The following is an 18821-nucleotide window of genomic DNA, read 5'->3' on the forward strand; positions in this document are numbered from 1 at the left end:
ATTGGGTAGAGCCAAGAATCATTTCTGGCTTGTCAGAACTAACTTAAAAGATTTTTCTAAATGCTTTTTGCATCTAATTTTTTACGAATTATACTTTAACTCCTTGAAGTTCTTTTAGATTGGTCCACCTTGGAATCAGTTAACCTTAAACTAATGTAGAGGAGCTTGCACTATGCCATGCCAAGGGCTGACCTGCAGAATCAGACTCCTTGCTTCTTTTATGCCAGAGTCTTCTGGATGAGTTTCTTATGAATAATTTTAAAATAAATTCTTTTTTTTTTTTTTTTAATAAAAAATAGACTTTCCCCTCACCAGATACTTTTGATAGTTTAGGAAATAATGAACTCTATGCATGTGCAAAAATTTTAGTTCTTTTCTTTCTTAGATTGGCAGAAATGCAAACAAATTAGGATAGGGGTCTTAACAGTCAAGGAAGTAAACATGCAACTGAGGCAATTACTTTGTACAAGGAAGCCAGAGCCTGAAGCAACTGTCCATTGCCTGCCATTTTGAAGATTGTACTGGTCTGTCTCCTCCAGCTATGCAGATAAAGGAATTTGGTCAGGGCTGGAGACCAGTTAGGTTTTGTTCAGTCTCAACAAGTAATATTAGCCTGTACCTTCAATTATTTTAACACTCCAATCCTCTTCTGATGTTCCTTTCTTAGTTGCCTTGTCTCAGCTCCTACGACAGCTACTGCAGCAATCAAGTAGCTGCCAAAGCTCTGCTGGACCACAAAAAACAAGATCACCGAGTCCAGGATTTCCTGCAGCGCTGTTTAGAATCCCCCTTTAGCCGCAAACTAGATCTCTGGAATTTCCTCGATATTCCAAGAAGCCGCCTGGTAAAATATCCTCTGCTTCTTCGAGAAATCCTGAGGCACACACCAAATGATAATCCAGATCAGCAGCACCTGGAAGAAGCTGTAAGTTTGTTTCTTTCTCCATTCCCTTCTTAATTTCTCCCTGTAATGGTAGAGGATTGGGTAAATAAATGGGTGAATGAAAGGTCCCTGGGTACATGAGATTCAGGAATCTTGGGTTCCAGGCTTGGCTTTGCCATCAACCATGTTTTGATTTTGCAAGTCACTTCTCCTCTCCCTGCCTCAGTTTCCTAAACTATAAAATGTAGTGTTTACATAAAATAAATTCTTAAGATCCCTTTGATTCTAAAATTTCTTGATTCTACATAGATGACCCTGTAATCTATTACCATTGCTGTGAGGATTAAAATCTCTGTGGAGATTTTAATTTGAATATCTTTGTTTAGTCAGCAAATGGGAGTTGCCTTTTACCTTAGCCCCAAAGCCCATTTTTGAAGTCAACACCTATTTAAGATTTAGCTCTCTTTGATCTCCAATTGCAGTGGGGACTTAGTCCTGCTCATCAGTGGATGTTTATTGAGTTGGGGAAAATATGAATTCTTTCCTAGCATCAATAGAAGACCAAGAAAAATGGGGTCCATATCATGAGAATATTGCAAACTATGAGCATTACCCCAAGAGCTTGGTTCTGATTGGGGTGCTCAGTGGGACAGACAGAGGAGATGGCAGGCCAGGAGGAGCAATTGGCCTGAACAGAGGTATGAAGAAATGACAGCAGGTCCTGCCTGCAGAATACCATGATTCCATCGGTCTGAGGTTGAGGATACTCTGAGAAAGCAACAGGAAAAAAGACAAAAGATTGGGGTTCCAAACTGATTTTTGAGGGTTTTAAATATCAATTTGAGAAACACTTTTCCTTTGCCATGTTATGTTTTGTAAGTGGCTGGGATTCAGAGTTCAGATCCCAGTTTCATCACTGACAAGCTATGTAACCTTAGATGTTACTCTCATCTGTAGGACAGGGACAGAGGAGGAAGAGACTAGGGACAGGGAAGATGCTGCTACGGTCCAGGCGTGTAGTCATGGAACCTGCTCAGAGAGTTGGCAGTGGGGATGGAGGCTAAGAAATCAATTCACAGGGCACATTTCCCGACTGGATCAGGGATTATAACAAAAAGATGATGCATATGTGATTTGAAAATCTGAAGCCTTGAACTTGCTGAGTAAACTGCCTGTCTTCTCCCAGAGAAGGGTATAGATGATAATAAGTAGTAATAACAACAACAATAATAGTAATACCTACTGACATTACTGGAATACCTTGTAAATCAGCTTTATATAATTGCCTTATAGGTTATGTATCTCATTTTATCCTCATAGTAACCTATGAGATAGCTGTTCTTATTAAAAGCATTTTCAGATGAGACTTGGAGGGATAAAATAACTTTCCAGGCCCAGAGCCAGCAAATGCTAGAGTTGCAGTCTGAATCCTGCCAGTGTATACTACAAATCCTGTGCCTTTTCCACTTCTTTATGATCCTATCCATTGGAGCTGAATGCCTGGCTGCTTTGAGCCCTGTTGCTTTTGCAATTACAGAAAGCTATCTGGCCACCATGCTTTGTGGAGAGGCCTCATGATACACAGCTGGGCCAGGTGCCTCCATGTTGGGATAGAGAAGAAAGAGAAAAGATTCTCCTGGTTCATGAGGTGTTTGATGTGTCTGGCACAGACCAGGCCCCCAGTCCAGCATGATGGGGGATGCAGGCACCAGGGATGAGGCCCATATCACTTCAATATGTCTGTTTTTATTAGAAAGAGTGCAATAGAGTTGCCTCTTCTCCATATTTCATCCCAGCAAGTGTGTGGTCTGCAAGAATGAAAACAAAAGGGAGCTCAAGCTAGTCTAAATAATTACTTTTTTGAAGCACACGAGCCTGCTTAGTTTTATCGTAACAATTTATTTTTAATATGAAGCATGAAAGTATAATGCTCTGTGTAAAATACACCCAGTGAGCTAAAGTTTGAATTTAAAAACAAATAGATAAGAATATGATTGTTTGCATGAGTTTCCCTAGTGTGTAAAATGTGATGCCATATTCAGAAGTTGAATATGCACCTAGTTATTGAGGCAGATTGTATATGAAGTATGTTATACTTGCATTTGAATACATCTGCCAAGAAAGTCTTCTAAATGCCTGTTTACACAATATAGGCACAGCGATTTTTTTTCTTTTCAAAATCCTTGTGGCATTACCCCAGATGAGCAGAAATAGCTAGCCCTGTACTCTTGAGTGCATCATGAATGTCTGATGAACATAAAACCCACAATACCAATATAGCTTGATTTATGTGTTCCCTGAATAAATTTTCCACCTATGAAAAGAAAAAATATCAAAGAACTCTTAATTGCTTCTATATCAAGCATTCAGATTTAGATCTAAAGAAAGGTCTTGCTTTTAATGCAGTGTATAAACAACTGCGTTTATTAGAATTTTTTAATAGTGTTTTGGAAGTTGATAGAAATTTCTCCCCAAAGAGAACTTCTTAAAATAGGACTTTGGCTATTCAAATAGTTCAGAGATCTGGTTGTTTATATCGTTTTAAATTCTCAGGATTGTTTCAGCCAGAAAATGATCCTGCAGACCATCTCTTCCCTCTGCTCGTCACTGTTCCCCAACTCCTTAAAAAAAAAAAATTGCTGGAATCAATGGGAAGAACAGCCCTTCTTTTGATGCAACAGCAGTGAAGGCTGCTATTTTTGGTTCATGTCAGGATCCTACTAGTAGATGATATTACCACACAAGGGACTAGAAAACAGGGCTTTCAGATTCCACTTTGAAGATGATGACTCCAGCATATGTGGGCTTAATCTCTGGTCTGTTACCAGGTATCTCTCATCAACTCCCTTTACCAGTCTTTTCCCTTCAGTTTGAATTCTGATGAGAGATGCAACAATAAATTTAAATGCACAATTACCATGACTGTTTGCTATTGGCAATCTGCTATATTTAATTTGATTCCTTATTGCAATTCTGCAAAATAAATTCCTCTCAAGAACTAGTGCAGAGAGATTAGACTCATGGTATATAGGTAGATATAAATACAAAATAATATTTTAAGTAAAGCAGATCCTGAGTTACTATTATAAATGTGTACATAGAATATGGAATAACACTGATTATTTCCATTATTTGTCTTTTTATACTTTTTCAAACACCAGAGAAAGAAGCACCATTTGAAAGTAGTCAGAGCTGCCTAAGGAACCACTGTGGCATTTGAGTTTACTAATCTTCATGTGATATGCTAGCTCTTCAGTTCCTAAGTTAAATTAGGATATGAGCACATCTTTATGCCTGTAGTACATCTTCTTTCTGGTTTCCTGGATACTTGCAGGAAACTCAGAGAATTGGCTCAAGCGCTGGTCAATTCCAGCTGCCCAGGTCTACCCAATAATAATTAACTTATAAGATGAGTCACAGCAATTAATGCTAAGATCTTTAAAAGCAGAGGGAAAATATGAATTCTACAACATATTAAAAATGTAATAAGGTTAAAGGATAAGGTAGACATGAAACAAGTGCTCAGTTACCCTCCACATACTTTAAGCTTTTTAAGGAACCTGTCTAATTTCTCTGAATGCCACCACTTAGTTTAACACTGAATAGATGCTCAACAAACATTAGTGGAATTAATTGTAAGGATGAGTCATAACTTTAGTATATTTTTCTTTTTTGGTTGTTTTTGAAAGTAACAATAAATAATCAGTCATTTTTGAAAATCGAGAGGGGGGAAAAAAGAAAGACAAAGTTTGTATACAGAAGTGTTCTATTTATTACTTGTTTTGTGTTAACAAATTCAAATTAATTTCACAGGACATATTTAATATGAGGTTAATATTAAAAGCCAAAAAGTTTTTTTATGACAAAAGGACCTCTATTTTTTTTAAATAATGTGTTTTTAATTATTAAATTAGTGCTACCACCAATATTTTAGAAATAGAGAAAAGAATTATCTTAGAAACTCTTAATAGCTACAAAAATATACAGATTATACATCTGTCCATAGAATACGGTCACCAGACTTAAGCTCAGAACTATAAGATCTGTCGAACTCGCATGGAAGTGCCAAAGTTATAACGGTAGAAGTTTTCATCCAGTTCCTTTGAGCAAAAGGTATCACTTTACTAGCATGTGAAAAATAATCACTTAATCTTAGAATTCATTAAGATTTTAACATATTACTAGATCTGGTAGCTTTTACTGAGTCAAGACCTCTTCTAAAACTTTGCTTTTCAGAGACTGGTTTGTTTTATCATTAAGTAAATGTGAGAAAGGAGAGGCCTTATTAGCATTTCTCATCTGTTAAGTTCTTTTCAGTTACTACTACCAGAAGGAAGATGGGATTTTGGTCTTTTCACTATTAGGGGCAGAGGACCCTGCTGAGGAAGTCATTACTTTGCTTTTGTTTGGCATCTTTGAGTTTTCATTCAACTAATTTCTTGTTCTTTTGTTTTCTTATATTTTCTAACTTTTAGATGTGTTATCCATGTGATAGAATAACAAAACATCAGAGTAAATGCCCACTGATCATGTTTCAGTGCTGTACTCTTTTTCGTTTTACTTCCTTTTATATTAACCACATTGCATCTCCATTGCTTTGAAACCCCTCTTCCCTTAACTTACTTGTTCATGTATGCTATAGTATAGCATGGGCATGAGTGTGTATAGTTTTAAGAAATGTGCAACGTGAAGTATTATGAGTCTTGCACATTGAAAGCTGTACCTTGTATCTCATCCTCTCAGGTAGAAAAAAGTATGCATCAACATTGGTTTTTTGTATAATACAAATATCTGCATATGTGTACAAATAAATATATGTATGTATGTGTATATCTACATGTGTATGTATATAGATGCATAGAGACAATATATAAAAAGGATTTATTTTTCCCTCTTCCCAGAGCAACAACTTAGATAACAAAAACTCAGAATTAGAGCCAGGTCTATCTTGGTGACCTTCTAGTCTGAGCCCTTGAGACCTGCTGGGTGGATGGTTTGCCTACTTTTTGTACTTTCTTCTTCATTTCCATAGATAAACATCATTCAGGGAATTGTGGCAGAAATCAACACCAAGACTGGGGAATCTGAATGCCGCTATTATAAAGAGCGGCTTCTTTACTTGGAAGAAGGCCAGAAAGACTCCCTGATTGACAGCTCGAGAGTGCTGTGTTGTCATGGCGAACTCAAAAACAACCGGGGTGTGGTAAGTGACTACTCCCCTTTACTGGTCTCATCCTGAGCCTCCCCCAATGCTTAATCCACTTGATGCCCAGCCTCCTGTTACTATACTTTCCCTATCGAGAGTTACATTCTTTATACAAAAATGGCTTTTTCCAATGTCTTTTATATCGTAGAATCCCATATATGTGAATATATATAATTATATATATTTTACATGTATTTATGCATTCTATGATTATAATTTACATATAACTATGTGTTCTAAATACATATGTTTATAATTTGTGTATATATTTAAATATATATGTACTTTATATGTTATATAAAGTATATATATGTTATATATATATGTTATATAAAGTATATATATGTTATATATATATATAATTTGTGTATATATTTAAATATATATGTACTTTATATGTTATATAAAGTATATATATGTTATATAAAGTACATATATATTTTTTTAATTTCATGACTAGTACATAGAAAGAATTTTGGAAACGAGCATAGTTACCAACTTTTTATTTTGTTTGATCATGACCTTCAAAAATAAATACAGAACAGTTATCTTCTACCACTTTGATATCAAAAAATAATGGGTGATTTTAATAGGATGTTAAAATCCTATTAACAGCTCTTAAATTGAATGCATTTAGCTTTATGAGAAACTCTTTTCTTTCTTATGGTTTGGTACCCATCTACAGACTGACATTTGAAGAATAGTGTTTTTGTTTTTGTTTTTGTTTTAATTAATAACCTATCCTCCATTGGCTGTATATCTACCTCTGACCTATAGATACCCCATGTCCTGGCTTTTATTCCTTTGTAGATAGTGAAATTGTTCTTCCTCTCCTCTCATAGCAATAGACAAATCTCTTCTGGAATGTTTACTAAAATGAGTTGTAATTCTCCATCTCACTGTCAGTATCTTCCACTATACCATGCTCTTTTAGAGTGGGGGCTATGCCTTGTCAATCCCCAGTACCTATTATGGGGACCTGGCACATACTAAGGCACTCATGTGAGGCGAATGAGTGAGTGAATGCTTGTATAAAAGAAGGATGAATTTGAATTATATAAAAGTTCAAAATTCATTCAACTCACCAGGCTATTTTTATGTGTAGACAGTAGAAATTAATGCTAATATGTATGTTATATATTATAATGTTTATGTTATATATAAAATATATTTTATATAAAACATAGATTTGATTTTATATATTATATATTTAAATTCAGTGGTAAGAAAGAGTCTCCACTTCGATTGTATTTTGTCTTCAATATCTAGCCAACCCTTGGAATGAAAGCCAGAACTAGATTGAAGAGTTCTTAATAAAACTGTGATGAGTCAAGGGACATCCTTTTGACCTGGACTATGAAGTGGCAGTTATGAGCGGGCTTGGAAATGTTACTTGAAATCTTTGAGTATATCTCCATAGCACCATTATCAGTGCTGCTGATCCATCCAGCTGGTGGTGCAACAGAAGTAATGAGACCTGTCCCAAACCACTGCTTAAAATGTGTTTCTGTTTGACTAAGGAGTTACTGATTGCTAGAAAGCTGCATTCTGCTTTTTGCTGGTTTTTGGAAAGCTGCTTCTTGCTGATTTTTGGAAAGCACTGGTAGACTTCTAATGTCAGATGCTCTGGCTCCTTGGCTACTCTTTCTCAGAAGCCCTGTGGGAAATAATTGGGAAGATGTATCACTCCATGGGATGGGGGCCTATTCTTTTTCTGTCCATTAGCCAAGGACTGAGACTCTCTGATTGGATGTGTCTAGGGCATTAAAGATGAACTCTAGTTCATACTGCAAGCAGGCAGATTTTTGAGAACAAAAATAGTAGTTAGGGTGGGAAGTTTGTTTTAGTTATTTTTTTCCCCCAGTAGAATTGTAGAAGTCATTATGAATAGTTCTGTGTCAGGAAGAGCTCAATAGTTTGAGGACAAAAAGAAGCGAAAACTAAGAAGAGGAATCCTCAGTGAACATTCATAAGTCAGGGATATGTTTTAAAGGTTTCCTAGATTATTTGAGTTCAGTCTGCCTATCTCGGCTAGAGGATTGATTGAAATAGAAATAGTGTAAGTATCTCCGGTAACCTTTAATATGTGAAACAATAACCAACTCCTTCCCTCTCCTGCCCCCAAGAGAAAAGTCTTAAGACATTCTTTCTACCATATCCCTCCTAAAAAAGCCCTTAACTTGGTTATTTTGTGCTTTAATGTGTTCTTCAGTTATTTAAAATACATTTTTAATCATTTTGATAAACAGAAAATCTCACTCTTCAACTCCCCGCCACCCCCATGCAGAATCATTTTTGTTTCCACCAGGCAACGTTTGGTTGAACTTTAGTTTCTGTAATTTTGGGTGTGTGTGTGTGTGTGTGTGTGTGTGTGTGTGTGTGTGTGTCTGTGTATGTGTGTGTCTGTGTCTGTCTGTCTGTCTGTCTGTCTGTCTGTCTGTCTGTCGCAGGGTGGGAGTGGGTGACTCACAAGTCTCATTTCTCTCAAATACAAAATTATTTTATAATGCTGAATATGTGCTTCCTCTGCCCCAAATCAAGATTCTCGGTGGCTGAAAAAGGTAAAGGAGAATAAGAGGTACAGACTTCCAGTTATAAAATAATTAAGTCACAGGGATGTAATGTACAACACAGGGAATATAGTCAAAAATATTGTAAAAAACTTTGGCGACCAGCTACTGATCACATTGTAAGGTATATAAATGTCAAATCACTATGTTGTATATCTGAAACTAATATAATATTGTATGTCAACTATAATAAAAAAAGATAATAAGATATTACTAGGAACACGTTTATGTCAAGAAATTTGAAAATTTATTTGAAAACCTGACTCAAGAAGAGAAAAATACATACTATTATATAACCAAAAAAAGAAAAAGGAAAAAGATATTCCAGTGTGAGTTTCTCCTCCTACCCTTCTGGTTTCCTCTTCGAGACCCCTGACTCAACAATCTCAAATATCTCCTCTGGAAAACCAGAATCTAGCTGCAAAGTTGTGGATCTTTTCAGTTCAGTTCCTAAGCATTTCCATGCAGTGAGAAAGGTCTGGCACTTGGAATTGAATGGAGCCAATTTACCCCACTCCACTCAGTATAATTGCTTTCACGATGTGGTTTGACATGAGCCTTTATTTTTAAGATTTTCTTTTTGCCCACAACACACACATCAGTCGTCAGCCTTTTGAGCACTACCTCTTCAGAGAATTGAGGTTCTGATGAACTTAACTGAGGAGGACAACTTCTTTGATCCTCTTTGTGGCTACGGCAGCATACTCTGGTTTCCTCAGGAATGAGTTGAAATGCCTGAATGAAGCTGATAATCATCTCTGTGGTTAAAGGAACAAGTGTTTTAGGGAGATTGGGAAGCAAAGATTAATATTAGGCTTTGATATACCAGTTTCATCCTTTGCAGACCATTTTGATCTCTTAGAATTATGTCAGGTAATATAAACCAAAGCCAGGGAGGAACTAACCTTTTTTTCCCCTCATTACCCGCTTCATTCTATTCCTCTTTCTCATTTTTTCTATGGGAGCTGGAGGTGTGTGTCTCTGCACAGGTTGTGAATTGTAATGTGAGTAGTGCCCCTGGAGTTGGCATTCCTGGCTGCAGTTGTCTATAGGCAGAAAGACCTTTTTCAGGGGTCCCTAGGGAGGAGCTTCTATAAGAAAGGCAATAGATACATCTGGAAATACCTCCAACCTGCCCAACTTCTGTTCTCCTAGAGGTAAATTTGAGCCTAGAAGTTTATAATCTAGTGTGAACTTGGTACCTGCAGACCTCTTACCTCAGGAGTCAACTAATCAATTACTCATTAGGTTGTTACTTAGGAATATCCTGTGGATTCTTCTCTTCTAGAAACTGCATGTTTTCCTGTTCCAAGAAGTGCTTGTGATCACTCGAGCCATCACCCACAACGAGCAACTCTGCTACCAGTTGTACCGGCAGCCAATCCCTGTGAAGGACCTCCTCTTGGAAGACCTGCAGGATGGAGAAGTGAGATTGGGTGGCTCTCTGCGAGGGGCATTCAGCAACAATGAGAGAAGTATGGATGACAGTTTGTTTTGACCTGTTGATCATTTTTGGCAGTGATGGTTCAGAAGGAAGTAGCTGCCTGGTGACAGGAGCCATGACTTTGCAGTCAAACTGCATTCCAGCGCATTCAAACTGCATCACTTACTGATTGTGTAACTTTATTCAATCTCTACAAGCCTAAGTTTTTCATCTGCAAAGTGGGGATGCATGCATACCTACTTCAGAAGATTTTATAAGGCTTAAGTAAGATACTGCAAGTAAACCTGTCTGCACATAACTGGTGCTCCTTTAGCTCCCTTTCTCTGTCTCTTTCTGTTGGGTAAAAGCATGCTTAATACCACATAGTCCCTGTGTAGACACCAGTTGCATAACAGTGGCTTTTGTAGTTGAGCTGGCAGGCTTATCTCTAAAGAGACATAAGTATGGTCAACTGGGTTGAGGGTTTGTCTGTAATTACTCAAATGGACTTCTCTAACTTGAGACTGAATAAACAAAGGACTTAACAAAGAGAAGCTGAGATGGCATTATCTATTGAGTATCTTCTATGTGTCAAGCACTGTTCGAGGCACAAGTACACATTGGTGAACCAAACAGTCAAATTTCTTGCTTCTATGAAGCTTACATTGTGATGGAGGAGATAGATGAGAAACAAATAAATATTTTGGGTGCTGTTAAGAAAACTAAAACCAAGTACGGGGCTCGACGGGGATAACAGTAGATCTGTTTTAGATGAAATGGTTGGGGAAGTCTTTGAGAGAGGGACGTTTGAGCCTTTTGGGTTAATATTGGCATCATATTGCCAAAGTAATTAATATGTACTACCTCTTGCTTACTCATCAGTCTCTCCACTCTAGTGATGGTGGTAGTAGTAAAAGTACCTTATACTTCTACAACATTGACTATGTGCCAGGCATTGTATAAGGACTTACATGTATTATCACATTTATCCCTCATAAAACCTTATAAGGTAGGTTCTCTTTGTTTCCCTCATTTTACAAATAAGGAAACCGAGACAGAGTTGTTAAGGCACTTGCCCAAGAGCAAAGATTGGAGCCTGAATTTATCCAAAGTGGTGGTTCCTAGGTCTGTTGGCTACACGGATCATGCAAGGGAACTGACTGAAGGCAGATGCTTCTGTGAACCAAGCATTGCACATGGCATGTGGGGCCCATTAAATGCCAGTTGATGCTGTTGTTGTTATTAAACTAAACAAAATGTCTTCCATATTGTGCATTACCATTTTTTTTTAAGTGCTGTAGCTCTTGTTGAGGTAATTAATATGTATTTTCATTTTTAAATGAAATTAAATTTATAACAGCTCTGTGTCATTATATATCATCTCAGTCATTGGATACTAAATGACTCTCACGTGATGGGTCAAGGGCATGTTTGATGTTACAAAGAGTTTCTTAAACTTGAGAAAAGCTCTAGCTTGAGGAAATTGTTGAAATTACAGATTATTGGGCACATCTTAGACCTATTGAATCTGAATCTCTAAGGATAGGGCCCAGGCATCTGTATTTCTAGCAAGCTCCCTGGCGTATTTTGATACGTATCCAGGTTTGGTAACCGGTACTTCTGAGGTCCCCTGAAACATAAGACTTAGTTGTTTTGAGCTGATATACATTTGCTAGCTGCTGCAGGCAACTGAGAGCTAGACCTGTGTCAGCTCTGTTTGATTGATGGTGGCAACCAGGGTATTGCTGAGCCATGTCCTGGATTAGTGGGACATACTTCGTGATCAATTAATGATGTCCGCCATGGGTACTAGGTATTAGTGTCACTACATATATGTTATCTTTGGCCTGGAGAACTATCTGTCCATTGACCTTGTTTTCACATGTTTTTCATTTCTAGTTAAAAACTTCTTCAGAGTTACTTTTAAAAATGGATCCCAAAGTCAGACACACTCACTACAAGCCAACGACACCTTCAACAAACAGCAGTGGCTCAACTGTATTCGTCAAGCCAAAGAAACAGTTCTGTGTGCTGCCGGACAAGCTGGGGTGCTTGACTCCGAGGGACCGTTCCTAAATCCTGCCACAGGGAGCAGGGAACCAGAGGGAGAAACAAAATTTGAACAGATGGACCAGTCGGACAGTGAATCAGACTGTAGTATGGACACAAGTGAGGTCAGCCTCGACTGCGAGCACATGGAACAGACAGACTCTTCCTGTGGGAACAGCAGGCACGTTGAAAGCAATGTCTGACAGAAGCACGTACTTCCTGAAAGTAGCCCTGTGTCTTACCTGTACAGTATTTGCATTCCACACACGGAACGGTTTGGAGAAGCACTTTTTAATACTTTCGTGACCATGTTGACCCCATCTCTGTATCTGTACCTTTGTCCCTAGTACTGTAACTGCCAATCTGTCTATGTAAGCTGGAATCTGTGGCAACTGTTATCCTATATTATATTTCACAAGTGTCTGGATGGATGGAGAGGTAGGTACTTGAACAAGTTATTTTCAAATGTCCTGCTGGATTTAAAAAAAAAATAGAAAATCTCTAAACTACTGCTTCACGTAGATTGCTTAGAGAGTCCTTCCATGTTTCTCTAGTGCTTTCCTAGCTCTATGACATGGTAGCTGAAGGCACAGAATTTAGAAGACCTTGCAAACGGGGCATGAGGAAGACACTCGTGTATTGTGATGGCATTTGAAAGAAAACCAGAAAAGATCAATCCTTTCAGTGAATCTGGTTGGATGTTATCCAACCAGAAAGCATGTAAACATCCCTGGGGATTCTGGAGGCTTAATTTTGCAAAGGAAGAAGCACTCTCTTGACCTTGCAATGTCATCCAGTGTAAATTTGATGCAATAATCTATTAGACCATGAAATAGAGTCTGGCCTTAAAAGGACCAGCACAAAAGCAGCTGTCAGCTTTGAATCTTGACCTGAAATGTGCATTGTACCAGGGGGGTCTCTGTCATAGTTGTTGGCTTGCCTTAGAGAGCCATTTCTAGCCTAAGCATCAGACTAGAACTCAAAGGGCCTGGAAAATTCTGGCAGGATAAACAAGAAAACCCATCTTCATTTTGTTTCATCTACCGAGGCCTACTCATATTTTAGAACACAAATGAAGAGATGAGAAAAAAGAGACTGAAACCGAGTTAGTGGCTCTGTGTACAGAAACGTGTGAGAAGAATTTGGAAGAAGTGCTTCATCATGACCTTATGTGAGAAACATTAAAAGAGAAAAGGAAGGTCTAGTGCCCTTCTGGAAAAGGCTGGAGCCTCGGGTTCTCCTGCTCTATTTTTGGGTCATGAGTTTGCTGTCTCTGGCTCTGTGCTGCAATTAGAATTATAATTACATTCTCTAGAGGCCAACTTAATTAACTCTACAGTTAATTAGGAATAGTTAGCCAAACTAGTAACCTCTTTGTCCAGCCTTGATTTATAATGCAGGGTAGGTAGCAGATCTTTAAAAAAGTTAACTGAATACATAGAAAAGCTCTCTGTGAGTGTAAATATTAAGGATGACCTGTGCAAAATTATACCCACACCGGCACTAGTAGTAATGATTCTAAATTATTGCCAAAAAAGTTTTATCTTCCGTGTCTTTCAAGTTTACAGAAAGGAAAGCAGTAAATACTATGTCATTTTATTATATACATCTATCATGTGCATTCAGAGAAGCTGTGTGACAAGATTTATCAATATAAAAACAAGGTATATTATTTTTCAAAAACAAAAAAGTTGTGGTCAATTTTATCCCGTAAACATATTTCTGTATTTATAGATTTTAAACATGGTGAATTTTGTTTCTATTACAAGTTTATTTAAAACTGCTTCATTTTTCAAGTTGTTATTGATTTAGCAAATGAATGAACCTGCTGTGGACAGAAGTAGAGAAAAGTTTGATGGTGGGGAAAAGAATGAATTGTTATTTGCAGGAGCCATTGGCCACTTTGACCAGTGTGTTGAAAAAAGAAGTCTGTCAAGTGCTAGCCTATTGGAAGAAAGTCAACGAATGTTTTGATGAAATGAATGTTTTTGTATAATGGCCTTAAACTTTTCTGGAGGCATTTCAAATAAATGATATTAAAATGTTGTCTTCTTTGTGTATAACAAGTATGTATATGCCCTACATATGTCAAATTTTAGCTATCTTCCTGGAAGGTTCTTTCCAAAATTTTTGTTGTGCTTGTTGTGCTCAAAATTTTTGTTGTGCTTGTTGTGCTCAAATGCATACTTTAAGATAGGGCACAGGTTAAAATGAATGCTTTGATTTGATCTAGCAAAACGTTTGCAGAACTCATATTCCTAAGGTCATTTTCTACTCATTCACTTAATCATTTGTTCATTTTTAACTATATCTTGAATCTATACTATATATCAAGTGATAAGTCATAAATGTAATAGGAAAGCATTGGCTCTCACTGCTAACATAGATGACTTTTATGAAGTTGAGACCAAATAATAGAAGGCAAATTTTACTTTGAAATTTTTGCCGGAATTTTAGTCCACTTTGTCTTTAAATAAAATGGTTAGTTTTATTCTTCCAAAGAGTAGTGTTAAGATGAAAAGGCTAAACAGTTTTAAGCTATTGGTGGCCAATTCTCAGTAGTATGTTGGCCCAATAAGGCTGGGAGGTAGTTTTATCCTTATAATAAGCTCTTACTATTTTTTTTAACATACTGTTAACTCCAAGATTAGTCAAGATATTCACATAAATAAATGTTGAGTCCAAATTTTTTCCCAAATGAGAACTCATACCTCCTTGTTCTTGTCTTCTTCCTTCCTTTCCAACCTCCTTGTTTTTCTTCAGCACCACTTTGGATATTCCTTCCATTTTTTACTCCCATGATTTTATTGTCTTTGATACTAGAAAGTATATCTCTACTAGTCTATTAGAAGACATTTGTACTGACATTTTGTGGGCTAGTACAAATGATTGAGGGCTAAATGGTTTTCAGTCTACTTTCAAGATGTTATTTGACACACAACTAAATATAATCCTTGCAGTCTAATTGAAAAGTCATAAGCAAAAAGAGCTACAACTAGCAATTTCATGTGGTTTCAGCTTCTGGGTTGTGGTCCTCACCACCCAACTGCTTTTGTTTCCATTCCTAGCACAGTTTGCAGCAGCTATAACGACAGTCCTGTTTTAACAAAGTCTCTCTGTGCTTACAGGAAACAGCAACCCACTATCTTGGAGAATAAGCTATTCAATTTTCTATTTATATTCTGTGCATGTTCACATTCTACTAATTCTCCAAGTGCCAGAGGACCCTTCGAAAGATTTGATAAAGAGAACGTCTGACCACACAATTTCACTTGGGCAGTTTCCCTCACTTGGTTCCCCTCAGCATTGTATAAAAGCAACTGTAAACTCCCTCACTGATGCAGTTGATTCATTTAATTCGTTCTCTCTTGTTTGTTGACAGAATTAAAAAATTACACTGTTGAATTTCAAGAGGATAACTCAAGCCCAAACCTACCAGAAGGAATCCGAAGATGATGAAGATTTAAAATCTCACTCACTTGAACCCATAATAAGAAAAGACAACCTTATTTTATGCACCTAGAGGCTACTTAAGCAAACAAGTTCACAAAACAATCGTTGCTTCTTACATCACATCTTCCTCCAGGCTTGGTTGGCATATTAGCTACATAGATCTACCTAGTTCATTAACTGACCTGGAGGAGTTACAATGCAATATTAGTTTCAGGTGTACAACATAGTCATTCAACACTTATCCTATATGACAACTATATTTCAATTAAAACAAAAACAAAACTGAAGACAAATTGATCACAGTTACCAAAGCAGAATTTATTTTTTCTTGCATGAAAACAAAAATAAATTTGAGAACAGTTTCCAAAAAATTTGACCTAGTAGAATAGGAAGGAATTAGAAACCATGCTCTTTATCTTTGAGAGCTGATCATATAGTTTAGGAAACTGGACATGCATTCTAAGCTGGACATGTACTTCTGCCTATTTACACACAAACACACCTAAATATTGATAAACTATGTTATCCGTGCAGGTTTGAAAAATATCCTAGGTTTTCTATTCAGTATATCTGTTCATTCAATGTCTATAAAATGGGGATACCGTAAATCCTCAGGCTGTTTAAACATGATATAGTGTATGTGAAATCGCTTCAAAAACTATTAAGAGCTAATCGTTTCCATTGTTATTTAATAATCACTTAAATTTGCACGTGGCGTTATGAAATTTCTCAAAAGTATGGCTTGGCTTGAGTCTTTTTTGTTCAAAAGTATGGCTGGCTTTTTTGTGCATACTTGGAGGTAGAGACAGCTTCTCAGTTCAGAGATTTGGAATATTTTTTCTTTTTTTTTTTTTTCCAGACCAAAACATTTATTTTTTGTGTTACAAAAGCAAAAATAAAACTAAGCGGGTAATGAAATAAAAATATTTTTTTAAGTGTCCTATCCTGGGTTCTATAATTTTGTAAACAGTTCTAATTTAAGTTGCTTCAACACCTCTTCTGGATGCCATGAGGTCTCCATCTTATAACCATGTTTCTCTAGTTCAGCTCCTAACTGATGGGAGAAATCATCCTCTACATTGTCATCATCCCAGTTTTCCTCCCAGACATGTGCATCTTCATCTTCATCTAAACCAGTCTAGTCTCCTGCAGGGAGTTCCTTGAACTTACCGTTCTCCTCCAGGAGACCCAAATCTACCGGCTGCTTTTTCTCTGACATCACGAGCCTCTGCGTGCCAAACCAATAGAAACCTGGAATATTTTCTTGTATTTTTTTCTTAGGTATTTTTCTTCCCACGATTTTCTGGGGTTTTTTGTTTTGTTTTGTTTTTTGTTTTTTGTTTTCAGGAACTCCAGAAAGAGATGTTGAACATCCTGGATTTGGATTCTCTTACCTCCTGGATTGATTTTCAGATCACCTTATCTCTTCATTTCTGTTTTTTATTTCCATATGTTCTCGGAGAGATTTCCTCAGCTTTGTTCTCTAACAGGTCTATTAATTTGTGAAGAAGACTGGCTATCAATTTTTATTGCTAAAAGTTTTTCCCCTTTTCCATCATCATTCCTATTTTTAGAGAGAGCATCACTATTTTTATTTAGTGAAGGCAATATTTTATCTAAACTCAAGATTACATAGTTTCATTGAATTTTTCATCTTGCAGTGTTGGTTTATTTGGGGATAATAATAGTAAATTGTGAGATTTGGGGGAAGATTAAAGGAGATAATATGTCTAATAGATCTAAAGGTGCTGTGCCAAATATCTTTGTTTACCTCTCCAAGTTCACTCGCTATTCTGCTCCATCCTTGTATGTGCCTGTGTAATCTGTATGTACTTCATCAGTGGGCTCTCTTATATCAGCTTCTGGTTTTGTTTGGCTTAAGGAGAATTCTCACATGAGATCAGTGAGAGGGAAAAGAGTGAGTTGGGATATTTACTCCCTCATTTCTCTGCCTTGGGCTGGCTGCAACTCCTAACAGGAAGCCACAGCTCCACTCTGAATTCCAGTAATTCTTTTAGCCTAGGATGGTAATAGCCCTATTACTAGCCCCAGGATATTGCATTTTTCCTACACCTTGCCCACAACTTTGTATAAAATCCCTTTATTAAACTCTTCTTAAATTAACCTAATTTGAATATGCTGCATAGCCTTCTGAGCCTCTGAAAGATATTGGTGCCTGACATAATAAACTATACACATGAACTGTCATCATCACTGCTTTCATTTCACCATCTGCTTTCTATTTTCTTATGTTGGTCAAAGATACAGGGATCTTTTGGAATTATCAAAGATGGATTTGGATTATTTTCTGAGAAGGGACATGAAAATATCTTTTAAAAACAAAGGCAAAAAAAGACTTTTTCAGGCATAAAAAGGCTGAAAGAGTCCATCACCAGCAGAATGATACTACGAGAAATGTTAAAGGACCTTATTTCGACAGAAAGAAAATGCCACCAGATGGAAGTATGGATCCCACAACAGAATGGACTGTGTAAAAATATATGAAAGACTTTTACTAAATCTTTTTAAAAGCAGTGAGTTTTAGCTGTGATGGAGTAACAAGAACTAGATTTACCCTCCCACCTAAAACAACCAAAACAGAAAAAAAAGACAACATTTATGAAACTGGTTTTGAAGACATTAGACACCAGGCAATGAAAGGCAGTGACCATGAGAGAAGGGGAGCAAAGGAGGTGAGCCCTATGAATGCTCCAGTTTATGGCTTTGAGAAGGTTTTCAGACAGCAGTGCAGGGAGGGGAGACCCATACTGAGTTCAGTGAATTTCCTGAGTGGAAGAGATGTAGCTGAGAGTTCAGAGAGTTTGAGGCAGCTACAACTTAGAGGGCACAGAAGCGAGTGCTGCATGGAGAGAAAACCTTAGATCTTCGAAGGGGACCTCCTCAGGTACTCAACTAACTACTGCTCAATGCACACATGTGAGAAACTACTTAAGGGTGGGGAAACCATCCACAAGGATTAGAGGGAACTTACACGGTGCTGGGAATACTGCCTCTTCCCACAAACCACACTAGTTGGGTAGAATACTCAGAAGGACCTACTTTCAGTAGTGGGGAATAATTAGCCCTAATGTAAACACTAGTCTGGTTCCACCTAACAAATCTTCAAAGAAAGATCAAAAAGTATCAAATTATTACTGAGTAACTTAACTGCACCCAGGACAAAGCTCAAGGATATTTATAGGAATATAAAAATAGCACCCAATGGGGTGAAATTCC

General features: G+C 37.2%; 1 protein-coding gene and 1 pseudogene across 2 annotated transcripts in view; one reads left to right on the forward strand and one right to left on the reverse strand.

Moving 5' to 3' along the window:
• ARHGEF3 (Rho guanine nucleotide exchange factor 3) overlaps positions 1–14177 on the forward strand; it is a 252585-nt gene extending 238408 nt beyond the window's left edge. For both annotated transcript variants that reach the window (XM_011371798.2, XM_011371799.2), the window contains 4 exons: positions 668–925; positions 5916–6086; positions 9948–10134; positions 11982–14177. In XM_011371798.2, coding sequence (XP_011370100.2) covers positions 668–925; positions 5916–6086; positions 9948–10134; positions 11982–12334 — 969 coding nt within the window. In that variant the 3' untranslated portion in view covers positions 12335–14177. The remainder of the gene's footprint in view (positions 1–667; positions 926–5915; positions 6087–9947; positions 10135–11981) is intronic.
• A 2359-nt stretch (positions 14178–16536) lies between these two features.
• Positions 16537–16803, reverse strand: LOC105299874 (annotated as a pseudogene).
• Between the last annotated feature and the right edge of the window lie 2018 nt (positions 16804–18821).

The sequence above is a fragment of the Pteropus vampyrus genome, unplaced genomic scaffold (genome assembly GCF_000151845.1).
Source record: "Pteropus vampyrus isolate Shadow unplaced genomic scaffold, Pvam_2.0 Scaffold195, whole genome shotgun sequence".
Lineage (NCBI taxonomy): Eukaryota > Metazoa > Chordata > Mammalia > Chiroptera > Pteropodidae > Pteropus > Pteropus vampyrus.